Here is a 13,798-nt window from a genome sequence, read left to right as displayed (position 1 = left end):
CCTCCTTAAAAGAGCAACTACAATTCCTATCGCAAGGCTCAGACTGGGGGTTTCATGTGAAGGAGAGTGTATCAGGGCAGGCTTCCTGGGGGTGCCAGGCCCCGCACTGAGAGTTATGATTTGCAGGGCAGTGTAAAGGAGTCAGTCCAGTGGGTTGTGGAAAGGGATGGGCAAGATGCCCAGATGGAAATACTGGGAGAGGCCTAAGGGAAAGGCATGAGGACAGGGGTGAGGAGAGCCAGGATGGCCAGAGGGAAGCTGGCAGTCCCCCCAGGGGAGGCGGCATTTGGGGTTTGTCTAAAGGCAGATAGTCAGGAAACCACAGATGAGAGCAGAGTGCTACCAGGCAGTGAGCAAGAGCCACCTGCCTGCACTGCTCAGGTGACACCATCTGTGTGGGTGTCACTCCTGGTTTCCTTCCCACTGCAACCACCAAAGGGTGTGGCCCAGTCAGCTGGCAGGAGGCCGGACCCTGCAGGCAGGCAGATGTCCTCCAGCCCCTGAGCTGGCCGAGGAGATGGAGCCGCGGGGCTGGCTGCCTCTGCTCCTGCAGTTGGGCCTGATGTGGCCCCTGGGGGCTCTTTCTGAGCCCCGACTGAGGGTATTTGTGGTTCCCCACAGCCACATGGACGTGGGCTGGCTGCACACCGTACAGGTAGGTGCCCCGAGTGACCCCTGCACACCTCTTGAAGCTGCAGTCCTTTTTCCATCTGGACTCCAGAGTGCGTTTGTGTCCTGGGTCTCTGCCGTCAGGGAACTTGTCCTTGGGCCCACCTGTACTTGGCTATGGACTGGATGTTGGCTTCCCTGGTGGCTAAGATAGTAAAGAATCTGCCTACAATGCAGGAGACCCAGGTTCGATCCCTGGGTCAGGAAGATCCCCTGGAGAAGGAAATGGTAACCCACATCAGTATTCTTCCCTGGAGAATCCCAATGACAGAGGAGTGTGGTGGGCTATAGTCCATGGGGTCACAAAGATTCGGACATGACAGAGCAACTATGGTAGACTGGCTGTGGGCAGGGGTGAGAATGTGTCCCCAGCCACAGAGTGTGGAAGGTGTCCTTCGAAATTCCACTGAGTGAATGAATGAACCAGGGCAGAGGAAAAGAGGGAAAGACTGATTTTTATAAGTTTCTGGTGCAGGTAACTGAAATGAATACCCAGACCTGCACAAGCTCTTTTCTGGAAGGAGGAAGGAAATAAATGAATAGGACCACTCTGTGATCATGGATACAATACTTTCCATGAGATGTTAATAACTGAGTCGCTCATTTTAAAGGGAGTCGGGCAGCAAGAGGCCCTGAGGCTGTCTTGAGTCTGGTCCTGGCTCACTGGTCAGCCTCTGTGGGTGGTCACCCACCTACATGTGGAACTGCTGACATGTGGGGAGGCATGCTTATCACCCCCAGTTTAGAGATGGGACACTGAGGCCCGGGGTGGTGTGCTGCCCAAGTCACAGACATCGCTGTCTTGCCCGCTAACCCCTTCCCAGGGCTCCTTGCATTCCTTTATCAACATCTCTGGGCACCATGGTGAGCCAGCCTGACCCAGATGGGAGCATGCTCAGCTCCATCCTGGGGGCTCCCAGCCTCTGGAGAGGAGATAGATCTAGAGAGATGACTCGCGGGATAAACTTCTCTCAGCCTTGACACACACTTCCCCGTCATTTCATCCCAAGAAGGCCCATCAGGGTCCCTGGATCTCACTCCTTGGGCCCTGTTGTCAATTGGTCTGTGCCCCAAGGCAGGAGTGGTTAGTACACCCCACTGGGATCCTGGCCCGGGCCTTGGCTGGGCTGTCACATCCCTCTGTCACATAGAGTGTCTGTCTCCTCATGACTCTCCTCAGGGGCAGGCTCCCATCAAAGGTTGTCCACCCGGATCCTTCTCTCAGTGTAGGGCTCACCATGTGTCCATCACAGAGTGGACAATGGGCTCCCTTATTTGAGGAGAAGGGGGAGCCGATTGCAGGACCTGGACAGGCTTGGTGGGAGCGCCAGTGGCCCTCGGACACCGTGTCTCCCTGGACGTTCCTCCTCAGTCCCTGGTCCATGCCCTGTGGTTTCCCCAACGGATCTGGAGTGACAGTCTCTCCCCCTCCCCACCCCAGGAGAGCATGCAGGCTTATGTCACCAACGTCTACAACTCCGTGGTGGAAGAACTGACCCTTGAGAAGAAGCGCAGGTTCATCGCAGTGGAGCAGGAGTATTTCCGGCTGTGGTGGGATGGTGTTGCCTCGGACGGGCAGAAAAGCCAGGTAATGCTGCCCTCAGGGGGTCCTCACCAGGCAGCTGAGAGCAGATGCCCTGGGGGTCCTGGGGGCAACCCTGCAGTAAGCTCCTGGGTTATGCTCTGTGTGACCAGGCTGGCGCTGCATAGACCAGGAGGCCCCAATCGCACTGAGCTATGCCCAGGGTCCATTTAGTACAGGTTTGTGTTCAACCCCATGCCCAGGGGACAAGTTTCTGTATGATCCTACCTTGCTGGTGCCTCCCGAAAAGTTGCAGCTCTGACAACCCTGCCGGGCACTAGCTGGTGTGAATGGGGTCACCTTTGACCCTGGCCACACCAGGGTGACCCTGTGTCCACACCCTCTGACTTCATTTATGAATCTGTGTGGCTCCCACGGACACTGGAGCCAGTGACGATCCAGGTGTGCAGGAGTCTGTGTGGATTAACCTTTGATCAACTCTGTATCACAGCGGGTCAGAGGCCACGGTCCTGGGAGGGGCAGTCTGGGGCCAGGTCCTCTCCCCCTCTCCGTGTCATCAAGGTTGGGACTGACCTCTTCAGCTGCATGTGAATTCATTGGTAGCATCAGTTCAGTTCAGTCGCTCAGTTGTGTCCGACTCTTTGTGACCCCATGAATCACAGCACGCCAGGCCTCCCTGTCCATCACCAACTCCTGGAGTTCACTCACACTCAAGTCCATAGAGTCAGTGATGCCATCCAGCCATCTAATCCTCTGTCGTCCCCTTCTCCTCCTACCCTCAATCCCTCCCAGCATCACAGTCTTTTCCAAAGAGTCAACTCTTCGCATGAGGTGGCCAAAGTACTGGAGTTTCAGCTTCAGCATCATTCCCTCCAAAGAAATCCCAGGACTGATCTCCTTTAGAATCGACTGGTTAGATCTCCTTGCAGTCCAAGGGACTCTCAAGGTCTTCTCCAACACCACAGTTCAAAAGCATCAGTTCTTTGGCACTCAGCTTTCTTCCCAGTCCAACTCTCACATCCATACATGACTACTGGAAAAACCATAGCCTTGACTAGACGGACCTTTGTTGGCAAAGTAATGTCTCTGCTTTTGAATATGCTGTCTATTTTGGTCATAACTTTTTTTCCAAGGAGTAAGCATCTTTTAATTTCATGGCTGCAATCACCATCTGCAGTGATTTTGGAGCCCAAAAATAATAAAGTCTGACACTGTTTCCACTGTTTCCCCGTCTATTTGCCATGAAGCGATGGGACTGGATGCCATGATCTTCGTTTTCTGAATGTTGAGCTTTAAGCCAACTTTTTCACTCTCCTCTTTCACTTTCATCAAGAGGTGTTTTAGTTGCTCTTCACTTTCTGCCATAAGGGTGGTGTCATCTGCATATCTGAGGTTATGGATATTTCTCCTGGCAATCTTGATTCCAGCTTGTGCTTCCTCCAGCCTAGCATTTCTCATGATGTACTGTGCATAGAAGTTAAATAAGCAGGGTGACAATATACAGCCTTGACGTACTCCCTTTCCTATTTGGAACCAGTCTGTTGCTCCATGTCCAGTTCTAACTGTTGCTTCCTGACCTGCATACAGGTTTCTCAAGAGGCAGGTCAGGTGGTCTGGTATTCCCATCTCTTTCAGAATTTTCCTCAGTTTATTGTGATCCACACAGTCAAAGGCTTTGGCATAATCAATAAGGCAGAAATAGATGTTTTCTGGAACTCTCTTGCTTTTTCCATGCTCCAGCAGATGTTGGCAATTTGATCTCTGGTTCCTCTGCCTTTTCTAAAACCAGCTTGAACATCTGGAAGTTCACGGTTCACGTATTGCTGAAGCCTGGCTTGGAGAATTTTGAGCATTACTTTACTAGCGTGTGAGATGAGTGCAATTGTGTAGTAGTTTGAGCAATTCTTTGGCATTGCCTTTCTTTTGGATTGGAATGAAAACGGCCCTTTTCCAGTCCTGTGGCCACTGCTGAGTTTTCCAAATTTACTGGCATATTGAGTGCAGCACTTTCACAGCATCATCTTTCAGGATTTGAAATAGCTCAACTGGAATTCTATCACCTCCACTAGCTTTGTTCATAGTGATGCTTCCTAAGGCCTATCTGACTTCACATTCCAGGATGCCTGGCTCTAGGTGAGTGATCACACCATCGCAATTATCTTGGTCATGATCTTTTTTGTACAGTTCTTCCGTGTATTCTTGCCACCTCTTAATATCTTCTGCTTCTGTTAGGTCCATACCATTTCTGCCCCTTATCGAGCCCATATTTGCATGAAATGTTCCCTTGGTATCTCTCATTTACTTGAAGAGATCTCTAGTCTTTCCCATTCTGTTGTTTTCCTCTATTTCTTTGCATTGATCGCTGAAGAAGGCTTTCTTATCTCTTCTTGCTATTCTTTGGAACTCTGCATTCAGATGCTTATATCTTCCCTTTCCTCCTTTGCTTTTTGCTTCTCTTCTTTTCACAGCTATTTGTAAGGCCTCCTCAGACAGCCATTTTGCTTTTTTGCATTCCTTTTCCATGGGGATGGTCTTGATCCCTGTCTCCTGTACAATGTCATGAACTTCATTCCATAGTTCACGAGGCACTCTATCTATCAGATCTAGGCCCTTAAATCTATTTCTCACTTCCACTGTATAATCATGAGGGATTTGATTGAAGTCATACCTGAATGGTCTAGCAGTTTTCCCCACTTTCTTCAATTTAAGTCTGAATTTGGTAATAAGGAGTTCATGATGTGAGCCACAGTCAGCTCCTGGTCTTGTTTTTGTTGACTGTATAGAGCTTCTCCATCTTTGGCTGCAAAGAATATAATCAGTCTGATTTTGGTGTTGACCATCTGGTGATGTCCATGTGTACAGTCTTCTTTTGTGTTGTTGGAAGAGGATGTTTGCTATGACCAGTGCATTGTCTTGGCAAAACTCTATTAGCCTTTGCCCTGCTTCATTGCATATTCCAAGGCCAAATTTGCCTGTTACCCCAGGTGTTTCTTGACTTCCTACTTTTGCATTCCAGTCCCCTATAATGAAAAGGACATCTTTTTTGGGTGTTCATTCTAAAAGGTCTTGTAGGTCTTCATAGAACCGTTCAACTTCAGCTTCTTCAGCGTTACTGGTTGGGGCATAGACTGGATAACTGTGATATTGAATGGTTTGCCTTGGAAATGAACAGAGATCATTCTGTTGTTTTTGAGATTGCATCCAAGTACTTCATTTCGGACTGATTTGTTGACCATGATGGCTATTCCATTTCTTCTGAGGGATTCCTGCCCGCAGTAGTAGATATAGTGGTCATCTGAGTTAAATTCACCCATTCCAGTCCATTTTAGTTCATTGATTCCTAGAATGTCAACGTGAACTAATCATTGGTAGCATGATTAAATTCCTGATTTAGTTGATTATATAAGAGCTATAATGATCTTCTTGCTCAACACTTAGTGAACTATGGAATTAGAGACATGAAGCTGCTAACGTTTATTTTCAATTGGTTTAAGTAAACCATATCTTGGATTTAAATAAATAAATAGTGCTAAGGAAATGGGTAAACAATATTAACAGTGAGAGAATTGGGGGAAGCTGAAACTCCAGTTCTTTGGCCACCTGATGAGAAGAGCCAACTCATTGGAAAAGACCTTTATGCGGGGTAAGATTGAAGGCAGGAGGAGAAGGGGATGACAGAGGAGAAGGAGCTTAGATGGCATAACCAACTCAGTGGACATCTGACTGAGCAAACTCTGGGAGATAGTGAATGACAGGGAAGCCTGCAGTGCTTCAGTCCATGGGGTTACAAAGGGTCAGAGATGACTGATCAACTGAAAAACAATCTGTGGAAACATTTATGGGAGGGGAGTGTTTTTTACAATCCTTGCAATGCTTTCAAAACCTTGAAATTCCTTCAAAACAAAAGTTGTGAACATATGTGCCTGTATATATGCTTGATGAAGCATTAGCCATAGCCAGGTGCTGTTCTGATAGCTGGACACAGGGCTGACCAGGACAGCCAGTGTCTGATATTTGCAGAAGAAATGAGGCTGAGGAGTCTGAAGGAAGGACCGGGAGATGCATTAGCATGAGACCAGCAAACAAAAATGGTTCAGCCTGGGAGGTGTAACATGGCTGTTTTCTCTGCCCACCATGCCAAGGTCCGCCAGCTTGTGGCTGAAGGTCGCCTGGAGTTTGTCCTCGGAGGCCAGGTCATGCACGACGAGGCCGTGACCCACTTTGATGACCAGATCCTCCAGCTCACAGGTTTGATTATTCTTCCCCAGACCAGAGTCCCTGTGGCCTCCTTCGGGGCTGGGACTGGGTGTCTGAGCCCTGGTCCTGGGCTCTGTCTTCCGCCCTCAGCAGGAGACTATCACCAGTCAACACTGTGATTACTGACATGTGTCCGTGTGTGCCTGAGTACAGGGGATGAGGGTGTGGATTTTAGATGAGCCAGCCTGGCTGGTTCCTGACTCTGCTAACTCCCAACACTGTGAAACTGGGCAAGTGATGCAGCCTCAATAAGCCTCAGCTGCCTCCTGTATAAAAATATTTGATAATGATGTATGATCTGTCTCAAAGGGGTGTTATAAAGTTGAAATAGAAATAATTCAGATAGATCACATTGAGTACAGCATGTGGGTCTCTAATCAATGATCAATAAGGGTCAGATGCCATCTCTGCCATCACCTCAACCACCAACTGTTCAACCAATACCAACACCTCCAACACCACTGCCGTTGCCACATTACAACTGCCACCAGCAATACTCGCACCTGTATCAGCTCCAACACCACCACCTGCAAGTCTGTTATGAATGCCCCAACACCACCATCACCACCACTAACATCTTGGCATATCATTGCATAATCTATAATACCAATACCTCCCACATCAGCACCATCACCATCATCACTACCACCATTACCAATGTCACCATCACTATCTCCACCTGTACCACCTCCAATACCACTGCCTCCAAGTCCATAATGAATCCTCCAGCACCACCATCATCACCACTAACACCTCAGGCCATCATTGCATCACTTCTAACACCAACACCTCCAACAGCAACACCAAAATTACCACCGTTACCACAGCCTACCCATCATGCACCTCTTCCAAAACCACCACATTCTTTATCACTATTCACATTCCTACCACCATCAAAATTAAAAGAGTATTAATTTTTTTAAACACCATTCTTGAAGAGAATGGGGATAAAAATTAGGAAATAAAGAAAAATATGGGAAACCTATTTAAAATATATTTGTTTCCCATTTCCCCATTTCTCATTTCACCTCCAACATCAATAGCACTTCCAACACCAGTGCATACAAGCACTCTCTCAACTGTTACATCCACACCATCACAACACCAACACCTCTACTATCATCCAAATCTCATCACCTTCACCACCATGAAAACCAACAGCAGCTCATCTACCACTAACATTTCCCCCTCTGCCACCAACAACACTATCTCCACCACCACAAGCACCACCAGAATCACCAGCACTATCACCTTCATGGTGACCTCTAACACTCCAACCTCTTCCAGCACCATCACTTCCAGCAGCACCACTGAAACCTCCAGGGCTAACTGTACCACCACTGGACAACCACCATCATCCATGCCAACAGTGTTAACAGGAAACTGATAATCGTTACCACCGCCTATACCATCCTCACTACCATCATCATCACCATCAACTCCATTCTCATCATCATTATCCCTGTCAACACCACAACCACTGTCATCACAGCCATCATCACCAACACAGCTATCGTCAATACCACCACTACCACCACCATCGTCTCTTCCATATGCATCACTAACACCACCACTGTCGCACCACCATCACCTTCACAACCTCCATCACCACACATACTGTCACGAAGGGCACATTCTCCTCTACTTAACAGGTGTTTTTCACAGGCATCACTTCACTCACCCGAGAAGGCAGGGTGTCCAGAGGGCATCAGGCTCTTAGTCTCTTTCGCAGAAGAGACACTAAGACGAAAGCTACAAGAAGTGCAAAGTGTCATTGGGAGAGCCAGGTTGGCTGCAGTGTGGGCTGGGCTCCAGCCCATTGCTACTCCACTAAAGTCGGACCCTGTGCAGGACATCACGATGGCACTGGGCTCTCTCTTTGGATTTTCTTACCGTCCCTCCTTCCAGCTCTTTAATCTGTGCTTCCTTCCCTCTGAGTTTCTACTGCCTTATTTCTGGATGTAAGTGATAAGCTCATGGGAATCTTTATGTGTGACCATATAAACTCCCCCGTCTGCAAAATGCAGCCTCAGGCCTCACCTCCTGTCTTCCTCCTGTTCCTTCTGCTCCCTGCATCCCAGATCTGCCCCTAAGACAAGGCCTCCTGTGGTTCAGTACAAGGTCTCCTGTTGTTTCCAGCCAGACTCACCTATGGAGTCTCATGTCCAGGAACCTTCCACTGGGGCCACAGTGCTCAAGCACCTCTCCTCTTCATGGTGACCTACAGTTTGCTTCTAGCAGTGACCGGTGTCTAATTCTTGTCTGGGTCCCCAGGGCTCAGTCCAGGATTTGACCAGAGCAGGGCTGGTGGGCATAGAGGGAGGGAAAGGGCACTGAGCTGTCTTCCTCCCGGTACCTACAGAATGACCATTCCTCGTCTCTGGTCTCAGACCACCAGTCTCACCTTCTTGAACACCACACAGCTGACCCTGCAAGCCAGACCAGAGGAGCCAGAATCTAAGCTAACACAAGTTTCCATCACTGGGGCAGAAAGGGCTGTGGACCTCTCGATCCTGCCTAGGGGATTCTCTGAGGCTCCGTTTCCAACACCATCAGGCTCCTGAGAGCCTCAAAGCATGGGCCCTGACTTCATCTCATGACGACCTCCTGTTCTAAGAACAAGGCATACACTTCCTTCCTTCAGTCCTGGTCGCAGACCTGGAGATGTGGAGACTTACAAAACCCCATTCTTCAAGGTTGAACATGAGGCAAAAATGCTGCTGAAGTTTACATTAATCATGCTGCCAGCAGGTGATGGTCTCAGTCTTTTTTAACAAAGTTATTTACTTTTTCCTTATTATATTTATTATCGAGGTACGGTTGACTTACAGTGTTTTAAGTGCAGAGCAATGTGATTCAGGTGTACATACACACACATATTATTCTTGAAATGATTTTTTATTATAGGTTATTATGAAGTATTAAATGAAGTTCCCTGTGCTGGACAGCACACCTTTCTTGTTTGTTGCATATCTATTTTTTAAATTAAAAATCTAGCATTCTATTCATACTTACTCAAACAACTGAAATCAAAATGTCATACATTTTTTATTTAGGCAGAAACTCATGAATATTCTAAGATATATAAGTATATGTTATACATATTATATATATATATATATACACACACACACACAAAAGCATTGCTACTACAATTCAATAAAGGGTGAAAAAGAAGAAAAAAGAGATGAAGAAATTGGAAAACAAAACTTAAATTAAATGGGAGCACTGAATATTAAATAGCAAAAGTGAAACAAACCAAATAAAAGTAAAAGATCATCATATAGTCCAGTTGTTTTTAACTATGATGGTTCATTAGAAACATATCTTGAGCTCTGGAAGAAAAACAGCAATATTGGTCATTTGTATTAAAAAAAAATTCCAGGAAAATTCTGATACATATCTGCAGTTAAAAAGTAATTACAGAGTTTTCTATCAAATGGTAGTTTTGGTGATATAGAGTTCTATAATAATTCTGTTGAATAATAGTGACACAATAGTATTGAGTAAGTTACATAATCACAAAGGTAAAAGATCTTATCAGTTTTCACAATCAATAGCCAGAGAGAAAATAAAAGATAATTACAATTACAAACGATTCTGGGAACATGATTAACCTAACAATATAAAATAGGAGCAAATTATTTGCATGGGTTAAGCAGATTGACCTGGTAAGTGGAGGTTGGTATTTTTCATGCATTTACATTTGAGGTGATTATCAATATGTTTGATCCAATTACCATTTTCTTAATTGTTTTGGGTTTATTTTCTGTAGATCTTTTTCTTCCCTTGTGTTTCCTGCCTAGAGAAGTTCCTTTAGCATTTGCTATAAAGCTGGTTTGGTTGAGCTCTCCAACAAATGCTAAAGGATCTTCTCTAGAAAGGAAACACAGAAAGGGTGTTTAACTCGAATCCAAAACAACAAAGTAAATGGCAAAGGGATCATACTTATCAATAATTACCTTAAATGTAAATGGGTTGAATGACCCTACCAAAAGACAAAGCCTGGCTGAATGGATACAAAAAGAAGACCCCTATATATGTTGTCCAGAAGAGATCCACCTCAAAACAAAGGACACATACAGATGGAAAGTGAAGGGCTGGAAAAAGATATTCCACGCAAATAGAGACTAAAAGAAAGGAGGAGTAGCAATACTCATTCAGATAAAATAGACTTTAAAATAAAGGCTGTGAAAAAAGACAAAGAAGGACACTATATAATGATCAAAGAATCAATCCAAGAAGAAGATATAACAATTATAAGTATACATGTATCCAACATAGGAGTAAGGCAAATGCTAAGGGGAAATTAACAATAACACAACAAGAGTGGGAGACTTTAATATCCCACTCATGCCTATGCATAGATGAACTAAACAGAAAATTAATAAAGAAACACAAACTTTACATGATACAATGGATCAGTTAGACTTAATTGATATCTATAGGACATTTCACCCCCAAACAACGAATTTTCCCTTTTTCTCAAGCACACATGGAACCTTCTCCAGGACAGATCACATCCTGGGCCATAAATCTAGTCTTGGTAGATTCAAAAAAAAAAAAAAAAAATGGAAATCATTCCAAGCATCTTTTCTGACCACAATGCAATAAGATTAGATGTCAATTACAGGAGAAAAACTATTAAAAATTCCAATATATGAAGGCTGAACAACACTCTGCTGAATAACCAACGAATCACAGAAGAAATAAAAAAAGAAATCAAAATATGCATAGAAACGAAGGAAAATGAAAACACAGCAACCCGAAACCTATGGGACTCTGTAAAAGCATTGCTAAGGGGAAGGTTCATAGCAATGCAGGCTTACCTCAAGAAACAAGAAAAAAGATCAAATAAATAACCTAACTCGACACTGAAAGCGACTAGAAAAGGAAGAAGTGAGGAACTCCAGGATTAGTAGAAGTAAAGAAATCTTAAAAATTAGGGCAGAAATAAGTGAAAAAGAAACAAAAGAGACCATAGCAAAAGTCAACAAAGCTAAAAGCTGGCTTTTGAGATGATAAAGAAAATTGACAAACCATTAGCCAGACTCATCACGAAACAAAGGGAGATGAATCAAATCAACAAAATTAGAAATGACAATGGAGAGATCACAACAGACAACACAGAAATACAAAGGATCCTAAGAGACTACTATCAGCAACTATATGACAATAAAATGGACAACATCAAAGAAATGTACAAATTAGTAGAAAAGTACAACTTTCCAAAACTGAACCAGGAAGAAATAGAAAATCTTAACAAACCCATCACAAGCATAGAAATTGAAACTGTAATCAGAAATCATCCAGCCAACAAAAACCCAGGACCAGGCTGCTTCACAGCTGAATTCTACCAAAAATTTAGAGACGAGCTAACACCTATCCCAGTCAAACTCTTCCAGAAAACTTCAGAGGAAGGTAAACTTCCAAACTTTTCTATGAGACCACCATCATCCTAATAGCAAAACCAGACAACGATGCCACAAAAAAAGAAAACTACAGGCCAGTATCACCAATGAACATAGATGCACAAATCCTTAACAAAAGCAAGCAGAATCCAACAACACATTAAAAAGATCATGCATCATGACCAGGTGAGCTTTATGCCAGGGATGCAAGGATTCCTCAACATCCACAAATCAATCAACGTAATACACCACATTAACAAATTGAAAAATAAAAGCCATATGATTATCTCAATGGATGCAGAGAAAGCCTTTGACAAAATTCAACATCCACTTATGAGTAAAAACCCTCCAGAAAGCAGGAATAAAGGGAACATACCTCAACATAATAAAAGCTATATATGACAATCCCATAGCAAACATTATCCTCAATGGTGAAAAATTGAAAGCATTTCCCTTAAAGTCAGGAACAAGACAAGGGTGCCCACTCTCACGACTACTACTCAACATGGTTTTGGAAGTTTTGGCCACAGCAATCAGAGCAGACAAAGAAATAAAAGGAATCCAGACTGGAAAAGAAGAAGTAAACCTCTCACTGTTTACAGGTGACATGATCCTCTACATAGAAAACCTGAACAACTCCACCAGAAAACTGCTAGAGCTAATCAATGAATATAGTAAAGTTTCAGGATATAAAATCAACACACAGAAATCCCTTGCATTCCTATTCACTACCAATGAGAAAACAGAAAGAGAAATTAAAGAAAGTATTCCATTCACCATTGCAACGACAAGAATAACATACTTAGGAATATATCTACCTAAAGAAACAAAAGATCTATATATAGAAAACTATAAAACACTAATGAAAGAAATCAAAGATGACTCAAATAGATGGCAAGATATACCATGCTCATGGATTGGAAGAATCAATATAGTGAAAATGAGTATACTACCCAAAGCAATCTATAGATTCAATGCAATCCCTATCAAGCTACCAACGGTATTTTTCAGAGAACTAGAACAAGAAATTTCACAATTTGTATGGAAATACAAAAAGGCTTGAATAGCCAAAGCAATCTTGAGAGAGAAGAATAGAACTGGAGGAATCAACCTGCCTGACTTCAGGTTATACTACAAAGATACAGTAAGCAAGACAGTATGGCACTGGCATGAAGACAGAAACATAGATCAATGGAACAAAATAGAAAGCCCAGAGATAAATCCATGCACCTATGGACACCTTATCTTTGACAAAGGAAGCAAGAATATACAATGGAGAAAAGACAATCTCTTTAACAAGTGGTGCTGGGAAAACTGGTCAACCACTTGTAAAAGAATGAAACTAGAATACTTTCTAACACTATACACAAAAATAAACTAAAAATGGATTAAAGATCTAAACGTGAGACCAGAAACAATAACATTCCAGGAGGAAAACATAGGCAAAACACTCTCCAACATAAATCACAGCAGGATCCTCTATGACTCATCTCCCAGAGTAGTAGAAATAAAAACAAAAATAAACAAATGGGAACTAATTAAACTTAAAAGCTTTTACATAACGAAGGAAACTATAAGCAAGGTGAAAAGACAGCCTTCAGAATGGGGGAAAATAGTAGCAAATGAAGCAACTGACAAACAACTAATTTCAAAAATATACAAGCAACTCCTTCAGCTTAATTCTAGGAAAATAAACGACCCAATCAAGAAATGGGCCAAAAAATTAAACAGACATTTCTCCAAAGAAGACATACAGATGGCTAACAAACACATGAAACAATGCTCAACATCACATATTATCAGAGAAATGCAAATCAAAACCACAATAAGGACCATTTCACGCCAGTCAGAATGGCTGCTATCAAAAAATCTACAAACAATAAATGCTAGAGAGGGTATGGAGAAAAGGGAACCCTCT

The 13,798-nt window shown here is 43.8% G+C and overlaps 1 protein-coding gene across 1 annotated transcript in view; it reads left to right on the top strand.

Annotated features, from left to right (window-relative positions):
* The first annotated feature begins 517 nt into the window (after positions 1 to 517).
* LOC128049708 (epididymis-specific alpha-mannosidase-like) overlaps positions 518 to 13,798 on the top strand; it is a 43,168-nt gene continuing 29,887 nt past the window's right edge. The window contains 3 exon segments of the mRNA XM_052642018.1: positions 518 to 655; positions 2,111 to 2,257; positions 6,355 to 6,460. Coding sequence (XP_052497978.1) covers positions 518 to 655; positions 2,111 to 2,257; positions 6,355 to 6,460 — 391 coding nt within the window.

Source organism: Budorcas taxicolor, chromosome 6 (genome assembly GCF_023091745.1).
Source record: "Budorcas taxicolor isolate Tak-1 chromosome 6, Takin1.1, whole genome shotgun sequence".
NCBI lineage: Eukaryota > Metazoa > Chordata > Mammalia > Artiodactyla > Bovidae > Budorcas > Budorcas taxicolor.
The sequence above is the reverse complement of the archived record's forward strand: the minus strand, read 5'-3'. Positions and strand labels throughout refer to the sequence as shown.